The sequence below is a fragment of the Platalea leucorodia genome, assembly GCF_965183815.1.
Source record: "Platalea leucorodia genome assembly, chromosome: 5".
Classification (NCBI taxonomy): Eukaryota; Metazoa; Chordata; class Aves; order Pelecaniformes; family Threskiornithidae; genus Platalea; species Platalea leucorodia.
Window position 1 is genome coordinate 93,079,449 of NC_138827.1, and position 20,957 is coordinate 93,100,405.

The following is a 20,957-nucleotide window of genomic DNA, read 5'->3' on the forward strand; positions in this document are numbered from 1 at the left end:
AGTTGGAGGTAGCACTGTTGTTACCTCTACTGCACCAGAGAAATATCTAAGTGAGGAAAATTCTGCTGTTCAAGGACAGCCTTCCATTACAAAGCACCTCAAGCAGCCAGGAAACAGCAACAGATTTGGCATCAATATACAGAAAGCAATGAGTAAAACTTGAAAATCAGAGGTATTGAATACCCTCCTAAAAAGCTTTTATTCTTGAATTTGCCGTCATTGAAAATGTCAGTGGAGTTGCTCTGATTTGAGAAATGTAAGAGGACTGAGTTCATCGTATGTAGGTCAGATTTTATGATCAGTTGTCCAAAGACTGTACCTTACTTCAAGATAATTGGATTGTAACTTTAAAAACATGTCTAAAAATACAGAATGTGTACTGTAATGGCAGCATAATTTACATAGAAAGTGAAATGGATGAAGACCAACCTGCCATCTAATTAACTCAAGTGTAAATAGAAGATGAATGATATGCACTTAGCATAAAACATATCCAAAAAGCCTGGGAAAGTTTTAGTCATTTGATTAACTTCTTTCCTTATCATTTGCAGATGTGGCTGTTGCTAAAAGGTAATTAATAGAACTTTATATGAATGAGCCATCTATTAGTTTTCATTTACTTGTAATTGCCTTCCCCCTCCCCCATGCTCCCCAGAACAATCAAGGACGATAATAAAATATACCTATTCCATAAGGAATACTCACTTGCAGTATTACTTGTACTGTGCACGCTAACAACTGGAATGCCTGGACCTGTTTTGAAGAGAGAAGAAAAATAGACAAAGTGTAGGGTAGCTAGTATTCAGTATTTCAGTCAGGAACAAAGAATGAGAACACCAGGGACCACATAAGGCCAGATCCTGGAAGCCCCATAGACATGCTTCCCTTCAAACACAGGAGTAACTCCACTGGTGTCTCTTGGGTTAGACTACGGTACCAACAAAGTTTGACACGGAGAGTGCCTCCTGCCTGTTCAGCAAGCACTCTAGACCCCTGCACCTAGAAGGAACTTTTTTTTTCATCTCCATGTTTTAGCTAAAAGTGAAGAATAAAAAAAATTAGAGGCACTTAACAGCACTGTCTAAAATATAGCAGTTTGACACTCAGAAACGGTAACTTTAAGTTGACTGGGAAGTGAATTAATGATAATATTCACTTAAGTTTTCTATGGAAAAGCTACAGAGGTGTTGAAAAATTATCACATATTTCACTTACTTATCTGTTTAAGAAGCTACTTTGGTACCTCAGCTCTGGGAGACCAAGAGCATCATGGTTAAATCTAGGTGTAATGTAATCTAATCTTATTTCATGGTAATGTCAGATGCTATATTTTTACTGTACAACTGAGAAACTAAGTGCACCAAGAATAATTCTCCACATTAGTAAGTACTGTGCAAATGCACAAGATAGCATATGAAACTGGGGTGACCAAACATTCAGCGTACTCAGACGTACAGCTGGGATCGCTGTCCCTGCTCTGAGGACTCCCACTAGTGTAAATTTGCAAAAGAAAATGTTGTGTCCCCACCCCCAACATGGAATTTGTACACAGGAAACTCAGTTTTATCTCAGTGAGACAAGAGTTTGAATTACATGCAGGCAGTCACTATTGGGCTAGGAAGGATGATGCAGAAAAGCTGAAGTCCCTGAGGACCCCATGGCAGATGAAGGCATGGAGCCTCTGAAATTAGGAGTTCAGACTCCTCTTTTTTGGAGAAAAAAAGATTCCCTTTGAGAGCAGTTCAGAGATAGAGCTTAATTTATGTGTTTTGAGTCATTCTGAGGAGGTTGTCTCTCTCAATTAATTATGGCATGAGCCTAGGGAAACTTAAATACCTGAAATAAATAGCATGATGCCATTCACAGCCTCTGACAGCCTCCACTGAAGATTTTTATCCATTTCATTCTCTGCCTCAAGGGAGACTATTGACAAAAATCTTACAGGTAGATTGCTGACAAATCAAAGCCTTCTGCCTTAGCTCTTCAAAAGATAATTTCTTCAGCTGTCTCTTCTTCTTTATTTTGTTTTGGTTTTTTTCCAGCTCTTTTTACTTCTTCTGAATTTGTCGTTTTGCTTTGAATTCTGATTTAAGAAAGACAGTTTTTGCAGGTGAAAGCATTGTTATTTTCCAGGCCAGCTCTATTTGTTATACTAAAAGATGGAAGGATGATGACAGATTTTGAAAAAAGGAGATTACAGGAGATTAAAAAGTCGATCAGAAAAGAGAAGGACAGACTTGTGGTACAGGCATTGTGTTACAGCTCACCAGAACTAAGCACAGCACTTGAATTTCCCATTGACCTCCTATAACTAACACTAAATCCACAACTTATTTCCTCCTGTATAAAATGGGAAAACCAATTACCTCCTTTGCAAAGTATCTTATTTGAGTGGAGAGATTAACATCTGTTAGTGTTTATGAAGTGCTAAAGGAAAAAACCAGAAGCAGTGTGGAAAATAAGTGTAAACGACAAGCTTGCCAAAACTGAGAGGCTGTAGAGCTGGTCCTCCATCTACCAGGCTAGAAATAACTCCTCACTCAGGAGAGTCTCTGGAGATGGATACAGCTGGTATGCTGAGACACATTTCCTGGCTGAGGGTAACTAAGAAGGAGAAACTATCCTAATAAAGGTGCTCACGGGTAAAGAGGAGGTGAAAGAATTGAAACTTGTATAGATCAAACCAGTCCACAGTCCCCCAAGGACTTTTCTGGGCAAATTGCTTTTGTAACAATTCAGTCAGGCTTTTTGTTGTTGGAAAACAAGTGTGTGTGCACGTAGGTGTGGTGCCATCTGTCTCCTGGAAGTGGTTTACCTTGTACTCTTACAAGCAACTCCCCACAGAAGAATTTTAATACCTGCTCTATGGTGATGTTGCCATCAACTTTCATACTGTCAAATATCCGCCCCACCACAGGCATTTTGCAGAGCTGTGGCAGTACACGGGGGCCACGCTGCTGCCGCAATTGTCAAGCTCTGACAAAACACAAGACAGCACCTCTGAATAACCCCAAGTTGACAACTATACATTAATGTTAGAGGTAGGAAAACTTAATGACGGTGTTTTATCATCCCTGCCCAACTGCAGCTTAGGGCAGTCTACTGGTCGCAACTCAGTGGAGTGTAGGTTTAATCCTGGGAGGATGATCTACAGTCTTACCAGCTCAAACAGAGAACTGCAATCTCTAAAGTCACTGAAAGTCATGAGCTTGTGAGCAATTTCATGTGCAACTTCCTACTGGCATCCACATTTTTATATCAAAGGAATACATTGAAAATTACAGGCTGAATATACTTTGCTAAAATAATAACAAGAAGCTACGTTTTTGGGCCCTAGCACACTGCTGATTCAGGGCTAAAAACTCTTCCCAATTTACCAACCCTCCCTCTTGCAGGAATCTGAGACTTTCCCCACAGGGACAATGTCAAGCACAAGGGAAAACCCTGCTTAAACCACGAGGAGCTCATTACTAGTGCAGTCTTTACTCAGAAAAGGGCCTCAGGATTAGCTCTATAACTTCTGCCGCAGCTTTAACCATGTATAAACCATACAGTTGGTATATTTTTTCTTCTAATCAGCTATGTATTATAGGTGTACTTCCACAAAAAAAAAACCCACAACCTTATTTTAGCCAATATATATTCATAGTTTGTTTGTTTGAATAGATTCAATTCTCAAGCAGACATGTATTTTATTTTTGTGAAAAAAAAATGTACAGTTGCAAAAGAAATAGAAAAAATGCATGCAAATAGAATGGGCTATTCACATGTATTTCAGATGAATTGTGTTCTACTCTTTTCAATCTGATGCAAGTTGAGCAAAAATACTGGGAGAACGTCTGTAAAATACTGCAAGTTTCAAGGTCAACAGGTCTAGCTATACACTTTATTATTGATTGTCTCATGCTTTTCTGAACCTGTTTTTATAATCTTACTTATTTATCAGTGCTTATTTCCTGGGTGTAGGTTATAAACTTCTCAGTGTGAGATAGTTCTAGTTTACTGTTTATACATACCAGCTCTGAAACCAATTGGTGCCATTTAGTGCTAGCGGAAGGGAGCTAACAATAAAAAGCTAAATGTTATTTATTGCAATTCTATTGATAAAGAGGATCTGTCTATGTGGATTAAACTATGCCTGGTTTTTGGTAGATACTCACACATATATATACGCATATGTGGGTGAGTGTGTATAGATATACCTTATGCATACAGTTATACACACATAGAGACACGGTGTTACCAGAAAGCAGGACCTCATTTTTTAACTAGGCATAGTTGCACAAGATCAATCCCAATACATACTATAATGAAGCTGTTACGAACCACAGTACCATCACTATAAATTCCACATTTTTTGGTGAAGGATTTTTATTCAGGGTAAATTTAAAAGTCAGTGTCCTTTACTAGGACTGAAGGGTTAGGATTGGAGCAGTTTTCTGATATCACTTGTTATTTAGCTTTTACAGAGAACATCTTTACTTGCAGTCTTGCAATAAGCTCTGAACAGAACTTTGAGTAATCCAATACTGAGCTAAATGTTAGACTCCAGCCTAATGCACTTCTCAAGGGAATACATTAATTCAGAAGCAAACACAGTACTATTACATGCTGTGCATTTGACTTACCTTTACAGTGCAGTAAAAAATGCCTGTTCATGGGGCTAAACTTTGCACTGAAGTATGTGCACTGGTCTTTCAAGAAGTTGCATGAGAGACACTGACGATTCAATGATCCCACTGTTGATACACTGGGGAAAAAAACAATCAGAAACATTTTCCATTGGAATAAAATATGATAAACCAAGAATTAGCTCATCAGAATGATAAAATTTGTTTCAGTCCCTAAACTTGCCAAAATATCACTGTCTTCTTTTGTGCCTGATGCAAACTGTTTTCAGATGACTCAGTGGACTACTGTTCTGTAAACTGGGCAATGTGGACAGAATCCAAAACCTGCCCAAAGCAGGACTGGAGTTCCAATAACTAGCAGTGCTGCGGGGTAACAATGTTAGGAGGACACCATAAAAAGCCTCATTAACTTCAGATTTAAGCACTGAAGTTTGTGTAAGGAGGAGGGGCTTTGCCTACACACTTTAAATTGCATGATTAGACCCCATAAATATTATTTGTATTTAGAAGATTTTCACTACTTTTAAAAACACGTCATATTACATGCTTGCATTTAGGTTTAGCTTTTTAGATGCTTATCAAGGACTAGTGAAGACATAAGTGGTAAAAACATTTTGTGTCCAAATCTTCTCAGTTTTTTAAAAAATGTAAAATACCATCGGCATTTTTAGTTTTGAAAAACTGTGATTCTTTCCTTGTTACCGCTCAAGTGTACTAATTTTTACATAATATAAATGATTACCCAAGCCCCACAGCAGCAATTAAGCTCACAGAATGTCATCAGAGCACTTATGGCTTGGGATGAAGAAGCTGTTAACACAGACCCATGTACTTCTTACCTATGTAGCTGTCTTCCTCTTGGGGATTCTTCAGTGCTTAAGAAATAACTGTGTCCAAAAGATGACCAAAGTTAAACTCAGTTTGGTAAACTGTCTAGTTTGGGTGGTGTTTACAGAAGTGAGAGACGTCATAAATAACAGTTTTTAAAATTAAAAATTCCCAAATATACATGAAGATCAAATACCTATACATAAACCTAAGCTTCACAATTAAACTTAGACCCAGTATATAGAGTAGTTATTTCAGATACTATATGATTTCATATTAAAACAGTGATGAACACAGTACTACATGGTTTCTGTTTAATTCCTGTAATGCCCAGGAGCTTCAGCAGCAACCAGGACCCTTTTCTGCGTATTACAAATACAGAAGAGAAAGTTTCTCCTTCACTCCAAGAGTTTGCAACATAAATCCAAGGAGTAGACAAAGATCACAATGAAATTATATCATAAATTACAATAGGTCTTATGACACCCGAAAGCCTTTTTAAGTTGTAGAATGACTTTTTCTTCTATCTAGAGACAGAAGCTAGTACCCTAGGCAATGGTTTACAGACAAGGTTGTGTGAGTGGAAAGAGGCTTAGTAGGGCTGCTGCAAGAATATGAAGACAAGTCCTGGTGTGTCCCAGATGAGATCCCCACAAATTTTCTGCTTGAGAGGCAGAAGGAGAGTAAGGAAGTCCTCTCAAGCGGCTGAGACAACCCACACGCAGTCTGCCACCTCTCTGCAGGCTGAGTGCATCCAGACCTCATTTTTCCACCTGAACCTTGGAGAAGTATCAAGAAATTCCCCATGGATATATTTTCAAAACCAATGGAAGGACTGGTCAGAAAGGGAATTTCTCCAGTACCAGTGGAGATGATAGGCATTGTTGCAGCCTCAAAAAGCTCCTTGCTGAAAGATCATTTATTTTAAAGAAAATCAGAATTAGACACATCTGTTTATTTTTTGCCATGTGCAGATATACATGAAGACTAACCAAGATCCACTGAAGTTATGTGAAGCCTTCAGATGTTTTGTGTCAGTTCTTTACTGCTCCCAAAAATCACCAAGTATGTGCTGCATTTCCTTCCCACTACAGTGCTAAGATGGGCTTTGAAAAAATTTCTCTCTGAGTGATTTGAGTGAAAATTAGGGGTTTGGATAATTGCTCTATATAATTTGAATTTATGAGGTTGAATCACATCCCCAAACAAAGTCCAGAGGTCTCATGCAGTAATGAAGCAAGCCTGAAAACTGAAGATTTGGGGATATTATCAAGTAAAAATTTACTATGATTTTTATGGAATCCAGGAAAGGGCCACTGAAATGCTATTACTGCTGTATTGTGTATTGATTTCTTTTATTTAAAAAACATAGTGAGTCAACTGATATCACGGTATGCTCCTTTTCCCTCTGCATAAAAACACATGCAGTAATACACTGGCAGATAAATTGTCTGACAACTGCATTTTATGTACTTCAGAGTGTAAAATTCATGGTAATGCTCAAAAATGAAAGAAATATTGTTACTTAATTTTAGATACTCTAGTTCCAGTTAAATGGATTCTACTTTAATAACTCAGATATTTTCATAAACAAAGAGAATGGTGCTTACATCTTTTGAGTATTTTCATCATATGCCAGGATTTTGATAACTTCCCAGTTTCCTGATGTCAGGTGTCTCACACTGATTTGTTCACTTTTAGCCTGGAAAGAGATGGAAAATATTAACTTTCACCTTCCTTGTTACGTTTTTTTGTCTGCATGTCATTACTGATTACATCTTTTTAAACTTTAATATGCAACGTAACATCTTTAAATCACAAACCTCACATTTTGACAGGCCTGAACTTCAAGTATCCTTTCCCTCCCATATATAAACATTTCAAAGTCATGAAAATCATCTCAGTTTCCATCACAACTTTTCTTTCAGTTGCCCACATGCCAACAGACAATAGAAGCCCTATACTTCAAGCTTTGTTTCTCCTAGTGTTTCTTTTTCTTTAAAGAGGCATAGCAGGGGAATCTAAGTCAGACTCCTGTAACCAAAACTCTGCACCAGAGTATGCTCACCAAGCTTTCATGTTCATCACATGCTTGTACTGAGCCAAGATTACTGCAAAGATGCTGTGCCAAGACAGGACACCAACACCAACATCATCCAAGGAGGCAGGCAAACCTCTGCGAGAAATGCACTGCACAAACTCAGTCACAGAAGTTCACAGGATCTAAACCTAGTTAAAGCCCCTGCTCCACCATGCACTCTGGAGAAGCCTCTCTTTACCCAGGGTCTATAATGAGAGTCTAAGAGTAGCCTCCAAATTTTGGCAACTCAACCAAATGCTTACAAGTTGGGGAACACCCCTTGCTCCCTCTCATAAATTGTTTCTATCCCAGTGTGAGTCTAGGAAAATAACTGCTACAAGGGGAAATTCAAAACCTCTCTCAAAGAAAGTGATGGCAGTTTTCTCAGCCAATGCACCAGGAACTGAATTCGGAAACATCAGGATGCAAAGCATATCTGCCACGAGGTAAACCCAAACTCTTTGGCTGGAAGCTGCAGCAGACTCCTCATCAGCCACAGGTTAAAACCAATGAAACCTGAAGACTGAAAAGCTCATTTGACAGTGCTTCTTAGTGCAAAAGGTAAAATTCCTGCTTAGGCTTCTGAAGGCTAAAACTTCAGCCATGAACATACTTGAAGACTGTTTTTTCTGTACTAGGGCTATGATGCTTGGCCTGGATATAAAAATTCCTAGTTTTCAAATTGAAGACAAATGTTGTAAAGAAAAGAAGTGATACTTCAGCTTGTATTTCAGCTTTAGTGCGTGAAACTGAGCAGCTGGAGTTACAAAGGAGGTCAGAGGGAGGATTTAATGGTGCTTTCTGGCCTTGTGCCCTGTGAATGTGGAGCACCAGTCCATACCTAATCTCAGTGGCCTCAGTGGTTATGTGGCCAACAAAAAGTCATAAAGGCAAAGAGGTTTTTTTTTTAATCCCTGTGTTTCTGAACTGTACCTTGTAAACTCTGAGCTCTACATCAACAGCAGCAACAACTAGAAAGCAGAACATGCTCAAGGACACCTATGAGACATGTCTGGAAATGGCAAGGAAGAAACAAGTGCCTTAGAACTGATCTGTTTTCTAACAGATCCACAGAGAAAGAACGATGTAGTAACTCTATGACAAATCTTGCAAGTACCGGCTGAAATCAGGACGCTGTGCTAGGTGCTGTACGTATATTTATGGTGATGGTTCCTTTGTTCAGGAAGGTTCTCATATTAAGTGCTGTCCCCACAAATGATTAAAATACAAAGTAGTGATTTATTATAAGTGACTATTTCTTCTCTAGAGAGAGAGAAGCTGCAACTATTGAAAGAGATATTTAAATATTGAGATCACAGAATCTAACAAGAAACAGCAATAAAAAGCCCAGCCAAGTGCTAATAAACATGGTTATTTTTCAAGGTTACAGCCATAATACATAATTTATGAAGCTTGCAGGAAGTTCTTGCCTTGATCCATTAAAGTTACTTTATAATTCTTATTTTGTGGTTGGAAAAAGACTTTCTAGAGTTGCAAAACCCCCCAGTAAGAAATTTCTAGATACATAACATGATTCAATCCCATTTTGAGATTAGTTTCTTTTAAATATTTCATGTTACTAAAAGCATTTGAAAACAATAAAACACACATCTAGCCTCTACATTCAGACAGTAAATAATATATGATAGACAGTAACCTTTTAAACAGTAACCTCCCCTTGCAAGAAGATTTAATTAGATGCTTCTGCTAACCTGCTTTGATTCTATCATTGACACATGCTTTTCTAAGGTACGGTCAAAGAAATGCAGCCCAAGAAGGACCATAATTTCTCAGCACTTGTTGTAACATTGATAAATAAGCCTCAGTGATTAAATTAATCTAAAGTGAGCCATTAAAATTTACTTCTCTGTCACTGTACGTTTGCGTCAGTTCTGTGTTTTAACTTTCCTGCACTTGGAGGCTGATGCAGAATGAAGCCCCAGTTGTTGAAGAGGTGGCAGTCACCGACCTGCTCCTCCACCTGGATGCGCACAAGTTCATGGGCCCAGATGGGATCCACCCGAGGATACTGAGGGAGCTGGCAGAGAAGCTTGCCAAGCCACTCTCCATTATTTATCAGCAGTCCTGGTCAACCAGCGAGGTCCCAGATGACTGGAAGTTAGCAAATGTGATTCTCCTCTACAAGAAGGGCCAGAAGGAGGATCCGAGGAACTACATGCCTGTCAGCCTGACCTCGGTGCCAGGGAAGGTTATGGAGCAGATCATCTTGAGTGCCATTACGTGGCACGTGTGGGACAACCAGAGCACCAGGCTCAGCCAGCATGGGTTTATGAAGGGCAGGTCCTGCTTCACTAACCTGGTCTCCTTCTATGACAAGGTGACCCGCTTAGTGGATGAGGGAAAGAGAGTGGATGCTGTCTACGTGGACTTTAGTAAAGCCTTTGACACTGTTTCCCACAGCATTCTCCTGGAGAAGCTGGCTGCTCACGGCTTGGATGGGTGCACTCTGCGCTGGGTTAAAAACTGGCTGGACGGCCGAGCCCAGAGAGTGGTGGTGAATGGAGTCAAATCCAGCTGGCGGCCAGTCACGAGTGGTGTTCCCCAGGGCTCAGTGCTGGGGCCAGTCCTGTTCAATATCTTCATTGATGATCTGGATGAGGGGATTGAGTGCACCCTCAGTAAGTTTGCAGACGACACCAAGTTGGGTGGAAGTGTCGATCTGCTGGAGGGTAGGAAGGCCCTACAGAGGGACCTGGACAGGCTGGATCAATGGGCCAGGGCCAACGGCATGAGGTTCAACAAGACTCAGTGCCAGGTCCTGCACTTGGGTCACAACAACCCCAGGCAATGCTACAGGCTTGGGGAGGAGTGGCTGGAGAGCTGCCTGGCGGAAAAGGACCTGGGGGTGTTGGTTGACAGCCGCCTGAACATGAGCCAGCAAGTGTGCTCAGGTGGCCAAGAGGGCCCATGGCATCCTGGCTTGTATCAGGAATAGTGTGGCCAGCAGGACCAGGGAGGTGATAGTGCCCCTGTACTTAGCACTGGTGAGGCCACACCTCGAGTCCTGTGTTCAGTTTTGGGCCCCTCACTCCAAGAAGGACATGGAGGGGCTGGAGCATGGCCAGAGGAGGGCAACGACGCTGGTGAAGGGTCTGGAGCACAAGTCTTATGGGGAGCGGCTGAGGGAGCTGGGGTTGTTTAGCCTGGAGAAGAGGAGCCCGAGGGGAGACCTTATCGCTCTCTACAACTACCTGAAAGGAGGTTGTAGCGAGGTGGGGGTTGGTCTTTTCTCCCAAGTAACAAGTGATAGGATGAGAGGAAATGGCCTCAAGCTGCGCCAGGGCAGGTTTAGATTGGATATTAGCAAAAACTTCTTCACCGCAAGGGCAGTCAGGCACTGGCGCAGGCTGCCCAGGGAAGTGGTTGAGTCTCCATCCCTGGAGGTATTTAAAAGAAGGGTAGACGTGGTGCTTGAGGACATGGTTTAGTGGTGGACTTGGCAGTGCTAGGTTAATGGTTGGACTCTGTGATCTTAAGGGTCTTTTCCAACCTTAATGATTCTATGATTCTATGATATCTGTACTGAGTAGTACAGAGAAGTAAGAAGAATCTGAATGCCAAATTCCAACGTTATCTGAGCTCCATCACAAAAAAACTGTGATCATCTGGGTACCAGCGACCTGCCAACTGCTTTAAATTCTGCAGGGCACCTGTTATGCCACTGTGGCTCTTACAAGGTGTGACAAACATCTGATGTGACAAAAGACATTATGTGCAACGGTTAATATAATTTTTATGCCTCCATGTTTGCTTTAGAAATAATGGACAATCAGATTAATGCAGTGTGTAAAAACACATCATATAAACACATTTCCTGTCTTTTATTGCTCTGTATCAGCCCCATTACCACACAGAATGTTCCTTATTGATGAATAATTGTTGATATATGGGATATCACATTTCCTCTTTTTCCCAGGAGCAGCAATATACTTAAAGCCAAATTTGTCATTGGTGATACCATTCAGACTTGTTTATTCATGGTGATGGTCAAAATAGAAGTATTTTTGATTTTTGGAGCTGTACAGTACCCAGGGCTCAAATTCTGCCTAAAAGGGACAGATTACTAAACTCTTAATCATAAGCTTGACTTTAAACATTAATGTGGTGGGATTAAAACATGTATTTAAAAGTAGGTATATATTTAATTATCTTATTGAATAGGAATGGTCTTAATTTTTTGGTTAATATTTTCCTGAATTAGGATCAAATTTCCTGGGCCCTTTAGTAGTCAAAAACATCAGAGCCTACAGGTTTAAGGCAAATTTGATTGTATCTGTAATATCCTTGGGAATGCTCCAAGTTAATTTTCAGATCTACATCATTATTATTTCACGCATTTTAAAGATACTTACTCATATTGGGAAACAAACCAAAATAAGACTTGATTGACTAAATAGTTTTGTTTCGGTGTGAATTTTTGTGTGGTTACTATATTAATATACCTTTATCAGATCATCATCTGAGTTACTGTCTTCTTCAGAAGACAGAATTTGACATGTCTTTGATCTCTTTTTTCTTGTCTGGTTCTTTCTTGATATATTTTCTCTAGTGAATGAGCATCTTGTTCTTGCTTCTTCAGGTTAAATTTTCATTAAAGTTCTTTTGCCCTTTTTCTGTCTGCAGTACACCGTGAACGTATTTCAGACTTAATAATGTTCATACCAGAACACTGTCATAAAGAGAGACAATAGAGTTGCCTGGTGCCAAGTCTGCTATTTTGATGGTTTGGGTACCTTGATAATCCCTCCCATGTCATATGGCTCTGCTAAAGTACCTGGATTAATGCTCTGCTGATTTAAATAGATGCCTTGGAGTGTTCCGTTCCAGGGCATAATTTCCTTTATTAGTTCATCACAACTTCATACCGGTGACCTTCAAAATCATAGTGCAAATTTATCTTCTTTCAGATTCTTCTTTAGAAAAAGCAATGACCCTGGGAAGCAGAAGCCACTGGAAAATGTTCCAAAGGGTAATAAGAGAGTCCTAATTTTCACAAAATTTTAAGTTTTGGTTATTGCTTCCCTTTACTGTTGCATGTAAGACCAGAATTATGAATATTCTGAACTGACATTTAAAATTATGCTTATGCATATACAGTGTATATAAGGAGGGCAAAATGATCATTTCTACAGGTCTCTTGAATTTCTGTGGCTATAAAAAAATTATTATTGTCAGAAGGGTTTAACAAGAAAACATCTCTGCTTGTCTGCAGAGGTACAAAGAAAACATGAAATCTTCCAGAGAGAGTACTTTGGAAGTACCTCTCATTTACAGACCTTCTGTGCCACCACAGCAGAGGTCTAAAAAAAGAGAGCAAGCTCCACCTATGCTGCAAGAAGCTGTAAATATGTCCCTCTGCATCAAGTGACAACCTGGACAGGACAAATGACCACGACACAAGTGTTTAGACTCTACTGATGTGCAAGCCTTTGCTTGGGTCGTGTGTCCTCAGTAAAAGTCCTAGATGACCACTAGGATATTAAAAATAGCCTGAAACAAAACCTTACCTGAACAATAAACATGGCTATGTGGTGAAATTCGCCCCGGCCTCCCTGCTTCACTGGGACAGTCATGAAGAACTTACTGCCATCCTTGGAGAAAACTGGTTCTTCATTCTATAAATTTAAGATTGTGTTAGCTTGTCACACTTTCCATTAAACTTCTTAACAAAACACCAGCTTAGGTTTTTTGTCTCCTTGGTTTTGGTAGTTGCTGTACTCATAAGAAAACTGGAGAAAACTCCTTAGATTTTAAATATATTCTGCTAAGATTAACAAAAATGTGGTGGCTAAAGGTAAATGTAGTTCATGCTAGTAGTTACCATTGTGCAATCTTGTCCTAAAGCATGGGTTATAGCCCTTGCAAAACTCTTCTTCCCAATGAAAGGTCTGGTAGTCTGATCCCTAACACAGCAGAACTCTCCAGGATACATTCCTTTACAGACATACAATTAATGACAGAGATAAGTCCTACTAGTGATGAGAAGAACAAATGTTTGCATGATCTGGACTCAGCAAAACATTACCGAGTACATGGTTAACACTCACTGATTTTGATAAAGTTGTATGGAAAAAATAAGCACATTGAAGTGATATTCTGAATCATGGTCTTACCATAAATTGTAGCCTGATGCGATACCATCTCTCCATGTCTAACTTTACACAGAAATATTAAAGGAAAATGGCTTGCTATAAAAGCGTAGATTTTTTAAAATGATTTCTCATTTGCACATTGCAAAATGAAGCCTGAAATGTATTTTAAATAGAATGTGTTTCATGCATTTATTGGATAGCTTTTCTGAAACTATGAAAATGGAATCATTTGCTGACATATTAGTTCAACATATTGTTCTGGGTATGAATTTAGAAATATTCTTATGCATTCCAATTAGAGCCAGTATGACCTCTAATCTTTGAACTTCTTTGCGTTTAATTTGGTGAGGTTATTTTTTAATCAGAAAAAAATCTGCACAGTATATAGGTCATGCTTGGAATGGGATTCACCTGATCTGTCTTTAACCATCCAAGAGTTAGGTAGTTAATCAGCTGGTCATCTAAGTGCTTACTTAACTGAATGCAGGGATTGGAAACTGAAGGGGACATTGCCTCTGAAACCCAGACAGGCGTCTCAGTTCGAAGGGCTGAACTGCTCACTGGAAGTGTGTATTTCTTTCCCCCACTGACATGGTCAGCTAGATAGCGAAATGTCCTTTGTGTGATGCTAAGTGACAGGATTCCCACTAGCAGAGAAACAAGCTGCCATCTGAATGTTTACACAGATACTGCTATAATCCTCGGCTCTTAAATTAATTTAGGATCCTAAAAAGTATTCCGTTTTAAAAGGAATGGATTTTAATCGCTTATAAAATAACATATAATTAAATAAAAACGTCAATGAAGCAATTACACATTATACACCCAGAAACAGCATTTATACTATACCTGTTTAGGAAGCCACAGGTCTGACTGCATTTCGTATTTCTAAAAAAGAAAAAAAATTGTTTTTATGGAATACCTATAGATCAAAACTATTTCCCACATTCAGCAAAAGGTCTCTAGCTATTTCATGTTTTTTTTTTCTACTGTGTTCTAGTCTTCACATCTCTTCATTGGCACTTGCAGTGAAACAAATGATAATTTAATTACAAAGTCAGCTGCTTTATTCAGAGTTTTTGGTAGAACACCACAGGGGACCTAAGAATGCCTTTTTCAGACCTTTCTGAATAGCTATCAAGAAGCTTTACGCAGGCAGTTCTATTTGTTTTTTACCTCTAGGCATCATCTGACAACTGGATATTTTAGGTCCTTCATCGACACTGGGCAAACAGCCAGCATCAAGCTCAAAGTGTGAGACCTTTTCAAATCACAATCCCTTGCTTTAATGGGTTGTAGTGTGGCATCAGTGAAGAGAAAAAAAAATGCAAACGATTGGTTTTTATTGGTCACACTTACAATTCACATCATGCCATCTAAAAAAAACCCCAAATACCATGCACACGTTGTTGGAAAAAAACATAGAATATACGTCAACTGTTGTAAATTTTCACAGTCGCACTGAAGTCATGAAAATTTATTAGCTATAGAAGCATCTGTACGTATATCTGGCCAGAAAAATGAAAAATCTGTAGCTACTGTAGCAGCTGGCTTTATACAGTACTTTTTGGAATTGAGAACATGTGCAAAATGCTAAAAAAAAATTTAAAAAATGATAGGTTTACAGTTGAAAGCAAATGGTCTGATACAATGTTAAACTCTCACAATATGGCCTTTCCTCGTCCATTACTGAAGTCAAGAGCATCACCTCATCCCAGCGGAGGAACCGTCTAGCGTTACAAGCCTGAGCCCTGTCTGAGCTGGGCTCACCACGGTGACACTGCATCGCTATCCTTCCTCACCCACCTGCAAGGTCCTTTGCTGAACTTTATTTCTTCTGGAGTGGGACTTCTCAATCTCTCTCTCTTATATTACGTCCTGGATTACAGCTCCCTGGACACCTACTTCAGACAAGTCCAATTGACCTTGGAGCACACAAGGGTTTCCTTTCAGAAGCGACTGCTCACAGTGGTTCCTGACCAGCTTTCTTAATAAAAGGGCACAAGGCTTGCAGGAACCATGTAAAAAGCAACCCAATGAACACACCTCCATATTCACAATCTTAATTCATAGTCTGAGGATTTATTCGCAGTTTCTGAGTCAGGAAAAGCAACCTGCACTGTGTAGCAAAAGAAGCAGACAAGCTCAGAAATCATCTCTAACACTTTAACATGACTGACTTTAGTAGCAGACACTGATGGGATCCTTTTGACTCAGGGGCCAAACTTAGACTTATGTTAATCACTCATAACCATTTACACTGCCAAATTATACCCTCTATTTTGGAGCATCTGTTAGTACTGATATTAGCATGTATAGAAAATATTTATACTTCTAGCTGGTTCTGGGAAGAGATTGTGACTCAGAATGGGAAAGTGGCCAACTACATTCCAGATGAAAGATTGACTGTGAAAATGGAGAGATGTAATGCAGCAGTGTCAGAAGTCAACGTCTGGGTCAAGGGGTGGGATGTGGCTGGATTCAAATAGAAAAATGTATTTCAGCTTGACTTACGTTCAAAATGAAATATCCCCGTTGCCTTTCAATTTTATTTTTTTCTAAAGTTATTTAATTCTGCTATCAAATTTGCAGGAATTATCAGAGTTTTACATGTTTTTCTTAAACATACGTAAGCTGTGAGAGACAGAAAGATCTGAAATAAAACTCTGTAGGGGGAGAGAGGAGAAACCAGGCAGCTGAAAATATCCAACGGAAGATAAGCTTGTCACTGTGCTAGCTATACCCAAAGTACACGATGTTCAGCAACTGCAGCTTCCACTGAAGTTAATGAATGAACAAAGCTTAGTAATTCTGAAAATGTCACTCAAAGTTGCTAATTGCATGAAATCATTTCACCAGATTTGGAATTTTCTCACATCTATTTCCTCCCTGTTGACTAATTATATTCAGCTTGCAACTACTGCATCTGCAAACTGATTTCCGAAAATCTTTTTCTGAATATGAAAACAAAATGCAGGAAGAAACCTTGAAAAGGGAGCTTAGGAAAAAATCCGACTTACCCTGCTGCAAGCCCCAGTTGTGGTTTCACAAACCGTAAGGATGGAGATATTCTGAGGTCTGTTTAACCATCTCACCACAGCTTTGGTGTTGCTTACCCATTTCACCATGGTGATGTAATATTCCCTAAGTAAACATTTGAAAATACTGTGTTCAGATCATTCCTGTTTCAGATTAGACATCTTTTGTTTAAAAAATACACAGATCATCAAATGCTGGATTTGTACTGCATGACAGTATCAGTACTGAGGGTGGAGAAAATAACCCCAAATGCTGTGTTCCTACAGGTGAGAAGGCTCAGTCCTAGTGTGTTGTTCTGGGAAATATGTACTCTGTTAGTACCTCCTTCTCAGCCATTTGTAGTATATAAACTTTACCAAATGCGAAGCATATACTTGTGAAACATCTGTTTGCAAATATACATGAACCACGGTCTGGCCGGACAGCTTAAAAATGAACGCTCAATTCCAACAGAAGCCAGTATTTTCCCATACCAAATACCTTCAGAAGACACACATTTTTTTCAAAAAAATCCAGCCCTACTGCCAAACTACAAAAAAAAAAAAAAAGATCTGTAATGTTAGAGGGCAGGCAAGAGCACTTTAAAACGTCACTTTTTATAAAATAACAAGTATTTCATAATGGGACTTCTGCATAAAGGGAAGCCACACCCAGTATCGGTGCGTGTCAGCTTTCATTTTAACAAATAGCTCATAATATCAGACAAATTGTCTGTCCCTCAACAACGTGGCTGAGCAAGGGAGGTTTCCTAGCACAGACTAATGGTACAGAGTATCTGCCTCCCTCCTCCCAAAATCCTGTTAGGCTGTCAGACGGGATGTTACAGAGGAAGACCTGTTGCAGCTTGTCATCCCAGCCAAGCTATTTGCTTCACTTCTCTTCTCGTGGCAGCTGGCAGCTTTCACAGTCCAGCTGAGTTATGTGCAACACTGGAGCGGACGTGTCTGGAAACTCAGCCCCCCTTTAAAACAAGGGTCTTAGCTTGCATATGATTAGGCTTTTAATCTAATACTGATGGAGATCTCATTACTCTTTGACAACACATATTTAATTATGCATTCAAAAGACTTCTTACTAGATCAAAGAGGCTAAGCAGTGCCAACAGCAAAGGTGTGTACAACTCTGGTGCTGCGCACAGGAGACGCAGGAGACAGCAATTCGCTGCAGCTTCACCCAGCCTTGGTCTGGTGCTGTACTTGAAGAACATAGCTGAACAACGCAATATGCCCAACTTTCTTTTGGCTTTTATGTTTGACTTTTAGTAAGATAGATATTTTCACATGTGGATACCAGAATGATGACTAGAAATGGTGACTTCAGGTATATTCTGAGTCTAATACTTACATTTTCATTTAAAAAGTTTTTTAATTTAGTGAGGAGCAAATAAATATGCCAAAAATAACACAAGATCTAATGCGAGACCAGACGACACAGCCAACAAAGCAATGATCCAACAAACCAACCAAAGAGCACAACACCAAATCTCAGGTAACTGGTTCCCCATAGCAGAACTCAAGAAATAAGAGCTGAAAACTTCTCTCTCTGCAGTCGTGCTTTCATAAGGCCATCCAAAACCACTGCAACTGTGCATACGGAAGCCCGAAGATAGCCAAAAGCAAATGTTCAAAACATGTATATAAGGACTGCCTCCCTCTACCAGTACTTAAGACACCAAGGTAAGCCAGCATCCACTGACAACAAAGCCCAAATTATCCCAGAACCAAATTCTACAAAACAGGGCCTGAGCTGTTCCATTTGAAAAAGTCTTCAGTGAGGGATGGAAACAGGAGATTTAATCATTCAGAATCCAACTGACAAAGTAATTAATAGTCCAAATCAAACCATAACATCATCTTCCATCACTGACATAAACTCCTCGATCACTGAAGTGAAAGCAGATCATTTAAAAATTCATTTTTTTCCCTGCTTTCATCAGCTATGCATAAAAATATGTTCAAATTTCACTACATTATGATTTGTTTATCAGGAGTGTAGTATAGTGTATGCACATATGTAGAAACACATACCCTTATGAAATTAAATACTGTCTCCAGGTAATGTTCCTTCGTAATTCACAGTTTTGCAGTTAATCTACTGTTTCATATATACAGTGCACATACACACACACACAGAGTAGTGTTGTCGCAGGTCGACAGATATAACCAAGTCAAAGTTTGCAGAAGAAAATCTTATGTTTTGTTAGATTGGCTGATACAGTTGAATAAAAAAAGAGAAGCCTGCAGGGCAAAAACTGGTTTAGTTCTGGGGAAGCTGCTATCAGTTTGTGTCTCCAAACTTATCAGGCTTTTTTTGCAACTAATCTATTGTTCTAGTAATGAAAATAAGCACTCTTGCTTTCCCTCCAGACCCAAATACACAAATTTACTGGGATTACTAGACCCTCTGCATCTGTACATACATTAAATTTCCTCACAACATCACTTTAAAGAGGAAAGACTATGATTCCTTTCTGGACAAAGGACTGAAGTCAAGATATTAAATAAAAATTTACACTCAATATGATACTCATTTAATTAGGTGCTCTACAGCACTTTGCATGTTCAGAGAACTCTCATCCTTGTTTGGGAACATTTCTTAACTCAGACTGTGGATTAATTTACTGCATGTCTGAAGAGTAACAAACACAATTACTGATCACCTGTGCAATGTTAGTTTAACCTCACTGTATCACACAGGGGCTGTGTGGCAGAGACAGAATCTAGTTTTAGCATTCAATTGGCCTAATAAGAACAGACTTTTCTCCCTTGCTGTAGCTTGTTTTATTCAAGCTGTGTCTCCTCACCCCACTCCTAACTTTCTTTTTCCTACACTTTGTTTAGCCGGTTCCAGGGTTTTCCTTATTGACCCCTTTTCTCACAGCAGGGCCACTATAAGATGATCATGGGAACCATAAAAACCGTTTGTTGATATCCATCTCCTCCGTCCTCACCATCTCACCAACTCTCAGGGTTCCCAGTGAAATCCCTGGTTGTCAAGAAAACCTCATTCAATCCCTGCCTCATAGACCTGCCTTTTTGGTTTTTAGCCAGTCCCCATTTCATGGTCTAATCAAGTTTTCATCTCAGGCTTTTTAGAGTCTCTTCCCTCTCATCTGCCCCAGGATTTTTTCCTTTTGAATTCCAGAGATAGCTTTCCTCTTTATTCTGTATAAAAGCAGACAGAAAACACTGAAAACACAGAAAAGGCAGTTTCCTTACACAACATCTCATGATCAGTCAATATTGAAGGAGCTTGTATATGACTCACTTTATTCTAAGTTGGATTGAACCAGACAATGCATAAAAACAAGAGCTTCAAGCTCCTTGACCAGTCAGAGAGCTACTTCTCATTCCACATTCAGTATTTAAATCTGTTGCTTTGTTGCTTGTTCAAATTGGCCTAAGGCAATTATATACGGTAATCAGTATAAAGAAGGTACAGCTTTCCCTTAGGCCTGTGAGCCAGGAACATGCCATGTACACAAATCAGCTTAACAGCAGGAGCTGGAACATCTCATGTGTGCCGAGGAGGTGCTGCACACCAAGAAAAGTCAGGTCTTGGGGCCAGAGGGGGGTGGAGGATACTCAGTGAGAAAAAAATTTCCAACTGTAGGTGTTAAGAAAGCAAATGTCTTTCCTGAGCATATGGCGATTAACTTTTTTCCAAAGACTTGTAACTTGATGAAATCTTGATGCATTTTTCACTGCTGATAAAAAAACATGTTAAATATCAAAGGTGTTTATCATCCTTTGCCAAGCCTGAAGACCCAATTTTTTTTAATCTTTCTTTCTTATAGAATGTTTTCCTTTATTTTGATTATCTCAGTTGATATGCAGTTCTATGGAAGTAGTTTAACAGTTTGCTCATACATTTATCATCACTCAAGAATGTCTAGCACGTCTTGTTTCACTTGTAAGTTTTGGGATGCTTGTAACTAGAAAGATATATATGTGTATCTTGCTGGCTGTTATTGTAAGTGCTTAGCAAAGTCAACAGAGACAATAAGCTGAACAAAGGAAAGGGATTTGCACTGCATTACACTGGAAGCATAGTCACAATCATAATTAAATTTGAACATTAGATACTTAGATTTGAAATAGACTAACCTCACAGCAAAAAAAAACAAAACACAGTTTTAAACTTTAAAGTAAGAAACTCTTCAAGAAAAAGAGTCAAACTTTGCAACTTCATACCTTTCACTATAATGAAGAAATCTGCTCTAACTTTAACCCAGTGAGCTGATTATGAAAGAAATCTGCTTATAAG

At 39.3% G+C, this 20,957-nt stretch overlaps 1 protein-coding gene across 4 annotated transcripts in view; it reads right to left on the minus strand.

Moving 5' to 3' along the window:
• The window catches only part of DPP10 (dipeptidyl peptidase like 10), a gene marked incomplete at both ends in the record, with an annotated part of 562,818 nt that overhangs the window by 22,620 nt on the left and 519,241 nt on the right, over positions 1-20,957 (minus strand). For 3 of the 4 annotated variants that reach the window (XM_082314701.1, XM_082314700.1, XM_082314699.1), the window contains 7 exons: positions 706-753; positions 4,629-4,750; positions 5,471-5,518; positions 7,070-7,161; positions 13,068-13,175; positions 14,502-14,540; positions 16,673-16,796. In XM_082314701.1, the coding sequence (XP_082170827.1) occupies positions 706-753; positions 4,629-4,750; positions 5,471-5,518; positions 7,070-7,161; positions 13,068-13,175; positions 14,502-14,540; positions 16,673-16,796 (581 nt within the window). The remainder of the gene's footprint in view (positions 1-705; positions 754-4,628; positions 4,751-5,470; positions 5,519-7,069; positions 7,162-13,067; positions 13,176-14,501; positions 14,541-16,672; positions 16,797-20,957) is intronic. The other variant, XM_082314702.1, reaches the window with a different exon arrangement.